Below are 7,324 nucleotides of genomic sequence, written 5' to 3'. Positions count from 1 at the left end.
TGCACTTATACACACCTCCAAAGCTCTCCACCGGCGGTTTCACTTTGCCAAGTCGGCAAGCGAACAGAAAAGACAGAAGAGAAATTGTGCAGGCATAAATTTATTTATTTATTTATTTGATTTGATTTATTCGATTTTTATGCCGCCCTTCTCCTTAGACTCAGGGCGGCTTACAACATATTAGCAATAGCACTTTTTAACAGAGCCAGCATATTGCCACACAATATTCTTGCAACTTTGAATCCTTCGACCGCCTTTGCCGTGTGGTGTCTGGAAAACGGGCTTGCGGAGGAGAATTCTCTAGTCAGCAGCCTCTTCAGCCCGAGACTGCGGAATTCCAAAGACTCGTCACGAACAATCCGAAGGAGAAGCGCGGCGGCCTCCTGTCTCTTTAACGCCGCCGCCGAAGGAGGGGGAGGAGGAGGCGGGCGCGTTGCCACCGGAAGTGCCCCCTCCCGGCGTCGAGGAAGGGAATAGGCCCCAAGATGGCGGCGGTTGTAGCGGCCGAGCGGCTCCTGTCGGAAGGGGAAGGGGGCGCCATGGATTCGGCGCGGCTCTCCCCACCTCCGTGGCCGCAGCCCCGCGGGGAAGCGCCGTCCCTGGAGCAGCTCCCGCAGAGCAACACGCTGGTGGGGCTGCCCATCGTGGCCATCGAGAGCATCCTCGGCTTCCTTTCCTACGACGAGACCAGCCAGCTCCGCTTGGTGAGGGGCTGAGCTGCGGTGGGGGGGCGGTGGGGTGGGGGCGCTCGCGAAGAGGTGGGGGGGGGATTTGGGGACCCACGCGGGAGGGGGGACTTTCTTCCTCCCACCTTCCCGACCCCTATTGCGGGTTGTCAAGTATTTCCTCTTAGGCACAAACCGGTCGAAGTGCAGCTCTCCCTTTCCCCTAAACTCCCCAAGTTTAGCTTCTTGGCTCTTTTTGTTTTAATTGGAAATGCCTTGGAGAAATATCCTTGGCGGGGGGGGGGCAGTGTGGCCGAAGTTGGAGTGGATGACCTCTAGGGCCCCTTGAAGCATTGCTTGGAATGGAAGGGTTTAGTTTACTTTTTAGGAGAAAGGGGTTCCCCGGTTTGAGAATCCCCTGATGGGAACCCCTTTATGACGGAAAGGAACTCCTCAGGTTCTCCCCATCTTATTTGGGTTCCCGTAGCTCTCTGGCATCCATCCTCTTCTCCACCCACTTATTTATCTTCTGACTTGCTTTTTTTAAAAAAGCTTCTTCGTCAGGTCTTTACTACATACCAGTTTCTGTCTGCCCGGATTAGATTTCCTCATGCAGAATTCATTTTCTCTAGGTTATCTGCAGGAAACGAATGGGTAAATACACTGCATATTTGGAGCTTATAGTAGAATGATATTAATAATAATAATAATAATAATAATAATAATAATAATAATAATAATAATAATAATAATAATAATAATAATAATAACAACAACAACAACAACAACAACAACAAAACAACAACAACAATAATAATGATAATAATAATAATAATTTATTAGATTGATATGCCGCCCCTCTTCGGAGGCTCGGAGCGGATACTTTTTACGAATTCATTTTCTCTAGGTTATCTGCAGGAAACGTATGGGTGCATATTTGGAACTTATAGTAGGATGATGATGATGATGATGATAATAATAATAATTTATTAGATTTGTATGCCGCCCCTCTCCGGAGACTCGGAGAGGATAATTTTTACGTAATAAGCATATGCTTTACAACCATTGGAAACATATTCTGAACTCCCGTTAGGTCCACATGCAGAAAATGTATGGGTTTAATAAAAAGAGAGAAATGTGTAGAAAAGTAGAAGTGTCTTTGTTGTATCTTTTAAGTATTTTGGGTACTTATTTTGCAGCGCTCTATAAAAGGTATTCTATCAATCTATAAAAGGTACTTGAATATAATTATGGGAACATAATCTAATAGTAGTGTATATAAAATTCTTGTTAAATTACTGGGCTTCATATAACCTTGTTACAAGGCATATATGGCTTTAGCGTTATTTAGTTATAGCCCACTTTTTAAAAAATATTTTTATAAATAACTCAGGGCAACAAATAGGAATAAAATAGCACTGCTGAAAATGATTGTAGTTTGCTGTTCCTGTAAATATTTTCTGGGGGGAAATGAATCTAATTATTAGTTTAGGATGGTAATAGCTACTTTCAATTATGGGGCTGCAGCCTCCATAATCCTATAGAATCTGGGACTGATGAAGGTTATTGTCTAAAACTTGCAGGCTTCTAGATGGGAAAGACTCTACAGACAGTTGCCTTATCTTTATGTACCAACACATGCAGAAAGTACATAACATTTCTTGTTATTACTGTGGAGAATATAGAATACTTCTATGTGGAGAATCATGTAGTTAAGTTTTTAATATAAATTATTCTTGCTTTTGCTGCCACAGCTACTCAGTATTTTGTGACAATTTATTATTAACCACAGAATTTTGTCTGTTTTGCTAGAACAGTATGGCACGTGCTCAGAAAAATAAGGAGTTAACCAGTGTTAGAGCTGAGAAAATTTATCCAATTATAAACTCCATTTCCACCTTGCAGTTTTCATTGTCTCTTACCTCTGCATCAAGCAGGCTGCAGCTCTTTAAAAATAGGCACATATTTAGATATCTTAGGAACCTCACAAAATGTCTCCTAATTAGAACAATGGCTTATAAAGAAAATTTGCAGTATTGCTTTTGTGCTGCAGCCCTCTGATCAGTACTGAAATCCAGACATTGCAGTCCAGTCTTATGCATTTTTCTCTCAGAAACAAGTTTATTTATTGGGGGTTCCTTTCAGGTGATTAACTTTAGGATTGCAGACTTGATGTTATTAGAATTGATGTAGCTTGATCCTTGCTTTGAAAAATCTGTCAAAGTGTTGTGTTCCATTGATCATTATATTTAAAATTAGGCTGTGTGCACTATGAAAGCATTACAAGGAAGTTAAATTGGGTCTCTAGGTGATTGTAAAATAAAAAGTCAATCCTTTTGATTTGCCAAAGTAAGTATTTATGTACTGCAGACATCAAATAGATGTAGCTAAGCAACCAAACACACTCAACCTATTTTCATTGTACCTAGCAATTTGCATGAAAATTCTGGGTTAGGCTTTTTCCAACTTCAGTATCTGGAAGAGAAAGTAATCATACACAGTAATAATTTAGCATGAAAAATTAATGCAGTACAAGTCATATAACATGTGAAATACATTTTCAGAGTAGACTATAATTTGACTGGCTGGAACTGTAATTTGCACTAAGCCTTACTGTGGTTTGCTTGGTTTTGGCTAAGATAATCTCTGATCTAAATCCTTGGTTTATAAATCATGATTTATGGTTTAATATATGATATACAAACAGCTATTACGATGTAGCCAAAGCATGATTTAGTGGTATACATCTGGCTAATAACCTTGGCTAGAAGATACTGAGATAAATTATTTTGGAATCCTATCTTCTCCTTAAGAAAACAAATATTTTCTAGGTCCTGTCAAAATTTTATTTTTCCCTTTCTAACATTTACTGGAGTATAACTTTTAAAATGAAAACTAAACATTGATTTTATATTATATTAAAACTATATACTGTAGCTGAATGGTGTTTGAAGAACATTTGGCAGCCATGGACTAGCAAGTAGTCATGCAACTAAAAAAGAGAAATGTAGTTTACTATGCAATTAATTATAAAATTTTATAAATATCTTCCAGCCTTCTAAAAATATGCTTCTATAGTTTATAACCCAAAGCACTTGTCATGTTTTTTTCCCAGCAAATCATGAATTGAGCAAATAATGCCTATGCATAATGAGAGGAGTATATTTTTAAGATACTTTTTAAATTGCAATCTTTTGTTTTACTTTTTAACAGTTTTTGCTGGGCTCTCTGACACATACATATCAAAGATGAGTTCTCATTTATCTTGCTGCCGGTTCGCTTCCTCCCATGCTGCGTGCTAAAAAACAGCTGTCTGTGCACAGAAGCAAAAAACAGCTTTTGCATGTGCGGAGAAGTGAAAATCAAGATGGCAGCACCTGCAGTGTCTCCAAGAGAACTAGTTCGGCGGTGGCCAGACAGCCATTACTGCTGCTTCAGCAAGAGGGGGAAAATTCCCACTACCAGTTTTATAGAACAGGTCTGAATTGGCAGGAACCCACCGTTGATACATATAACAGATAATAAGTTATAACAACCTTCCATTTCTAAAGTTTTTAAAAAAATCCCTGATACATGTTTCTAACAGAAAGCTGGCATAAAGCAGTTCTTGATAAATACCGTAGTTTTCAGAATATAAGACCCTCCAGAGTATAAGACGCACCTTAGGTTTGGGAGAGGAAAATAAGAAACATAAATTCTGCCCCGCCTACCAGCATCCATCGGTATTCATCTGGCTAGCGTCCTTACCATCAGTCTGGTCAGCTTCAGCACATTAGCCTGATTCAGCATGAGCAGCTGATTGGCAGGTAGATTAGCCTCCTGGAATACCCCTAATCAGTTGTTCCAAGAGGTGAACTTTAGCAACAGGTTTGCTGGTTGTGAGCATGTGTGTGCACTCACTATGCTTGCACGTACCTGATTGTTGCAGGGGGCTCCAGTGTGTACAGCAGGTGAAGTACGGAACCAGTCCAACAAGGCAGCAGCTGTTCCGGGTTGCCATTTTGGCCTCTGCACATTGCTTTTTCACCCTCCAAAAGCTCCATTTAAGAGGCTGAGTTTGCAGCCTCCAAAAGCTCCGTTTGAGAGAACGTGCGGAGGCCGAAGGGTAATAAGGCACTCAAATTTTCACCCTCTTTTAGCGGGGGAAAGTGCATCTTATACTCCAAAATATATGGTATATATATATCGAATGAATATGATTCTTTAACCAAATGTTTAGGAGAGATTGGTTGCCTTAAATTGATGTCCATGTATTTATTTTAATTCCCCAAGTAATAAGGTCTGATAAATATTGAAAAGAGGGGATCTTGGTGCCCTCTGACCTTGGTTGTTTATCTTGCCAATGTTTCATTACTCAAACCAGATAGCAACATCAGTGCTACATCAGGCATGGGGGAACTGAAACATCTCCCCCTGGGCACGTTTAATTTATGCATGGTATGTCTGTGTGTGTGTCTGTTAGTATATGGGGTTTTTAATATTTAAACATTTTAAACTTGTCTGATTACCCATGATTTGTTTCTACATGTTGTGAGCCGCCCCGAGTCTTCGGAGAGGGGCGGCATACAAATCTAAATAATAAATAATAAAATAAATAAATAAAAACAAAATATCCCATTTCTGAGGAAGCAATTGCCAACTATGACAGCTTCTGTGTTAACGTAGGCAATAATCATGTTGGAAAGTGGAACTGGTGGAGGAAGCAGCTTCCCAAGTTTTTCTCTGGATGAAGGAGAGGGATCTGAGATCACTTGGGTGTCCTTACAGATAGTCCCATAAAAAGCTATTTCCAAGAGATTTTAGAGCTCTGGGACAGCAGTGCCCAACCCATAGTTTGCAGCCTTTCAAAAAGACAGTGAGTTTGCTTACTTCCTTTCTTAATCACTTTTTTTGGAAATAGCTTATAAATTGCTTTTTTGGATATTAAGTATGTCCCAGTATGTTATACTGGGTGATTTTCATCTAACCTGTAGTGAAAAGAGATTTAGGTAAGTTTAACATTTAAATTGAAACCCATTTTAAAACTTGGAAATACGGTAAGTTACAAAACTGTGATTTTGTAAATTTTTTTAATGGACTAGAGAGCCAGACTGACTGGAAACAAAACTTTGAAAAGGTTATAAGAATATTTCCAGTAATTTATTTAAAATCTTATCAAAATATATGTTGATTGAGTGTAAGTTTAAGAAATCTCTTCCTGGGAAAAAGTTCTGTACAAGAGGAGGAGACTTTGAAGGCTGGTTACTAGAGGCAGCCAGAAAATTAAAAGTGATAATTAAAGGATAATTTCCATTACTAGAGAATGGAGAAATATATTTTAACTCTTTAAGAATATTTGGCAACTATGTACCTAGAGCTAACTCTTTAGACTGACATAATAAAAACGGGCTTAAAAGAAAAAAATAGAAGAGGATGTAACAAAATGAAGTTGTTTTGAAATAAATTTAAAATTGACAGGATACAAAAATGATATTGGCAAAAATGTTAAGCAGGACCTACAAATGAAAGTTGCTGTCATTTTAATAGTTAAAAGGGTCACATACACAATATGTAAAATATACAAAATAACAGAGTTGAAAGGGACTTTGTAGATCTTCTAGTCCATCTTCCTGCTCAAACACTGGACTCTATACTATCAAGACAAATGGCTATCCAATTTCTTCTTAAAAACCTTCAGTAATGAAGCACCCACAACTTCAGGAAGAAAGCCAAAGGTTAGTTGTTCTCACTGTCACAAAATTTCTCCCTAGTTCTAAGTTGGATTTGTCCTTGATAAGTTTCCCTCTCTTAATTTTTATCCTGCCCTCAGGTGCTTTAGAGAATAGGTTGACCCCCTCTTCTCAATGGCAGTCCATCAAATATTGAAAGACTGCTATCATATCACCCTTAGTGCTTCCCTTCATTAGATAACACATGCCACCCAGTCCCTACAACCATTCATTGTATGCATTAGCCTCTAGTTCCCCATCCCAATCATCTTTCTTGCTCTTCTGTACACTCTTTCTAGAGTCTCAACATCTAGATGATTTTATAAGATCTATCTCAAGGTAGTGGCAGCAACAAGTGCCATGCAGTCTTTATCTACAAGTTGGATTATCAATCTGAAATTAATAAAGCCATTGATCGAAGTGTATAAAATCATGCATGGGCTAGAATTTTTTTTTCTTTATCACACAATACTAGGACGATGGGGAACTCCCTAAAGCTCATAGGTAAGAAAGCGAGGACAAACAAAGGGGAATATTTCTTTACCCAGAGGGTCATTGGTTTATGGAATTTACTTCCAGAAGAGGTCGTGACAGCTGTCAGCCTTGATAGCTTCAAGACAGGATTATACAGATTCATGGATGCCAAGTGTATCAGTGGTTATTGAAACGGATGTCCATGTGCCACCTCTATGTTGGTTGAGGCAGGCAGGATTCCCTTGGGTACCATTTGTTGGGGGTCAAGGAAAAGGGAGGGTTTTGCCTTCTCTTTCTGCTCAAGATCCCCATGTACGATTGGTGGGCCACTGTGTGACACAGAATGCTGGACTCGATGGGCTTTGGCCTGATTCAGCATGGCTCTTCTTATGTTCTTATGTTCATTGGAGAATCAGTTTAATATAGTAGTTAAGATGTCAGGCAGAAACTATGAGACTGTTGAGTTCTACTTTAGAC

At 39.3% G+C, this 7,324-nt stretch overlaps 1 protein-coding gene across 1 annotated transcript in view; it reads left to right on the top strand.

The window, feature by feature from the left end:
* Positions 1–391: 391 nt before the first annotated feature.
* FBXO28 (F-box protein 28) overlaps positions 392–7,324 on the top strand; it is a 45,977-nt gene continuing 39,044 nt past the window's right edge. Inside the window, exon 1 of the mRNA XM_070734349.1 lies at positions 392–704. Within this exon, the coding sequence (XP_070590450.1) occupies positions 486–704 (219 nt within the window). The 5' untranslated portion in view covers positions 392–485. The remainder of the gene's footprint in view (positions 705–7,324) is intronic.

This window comes from Erythrolamprus reginae, chromosome 1, assembly GCF_031021105.1.
Source record: "Erythrolamprus reginae isolate rEryReg1 chromosome 1, rEryReg1.hap1, whole genome shotgun sequence".
In the NCBI taxonomy this organism is placed as follows: domain Eukaryota; kingdom Metazoa; phylum Chordata; class Lepidosauria; order Squamata; family Dipsadidae; genus Erythrolamprus; species Erythrolamprus reginae.
The sequence above is the reverse complement of the archived record's forward strand: the minus strand, read 5'-3'. Positions and strand labels throughout refer to the sequence as shown.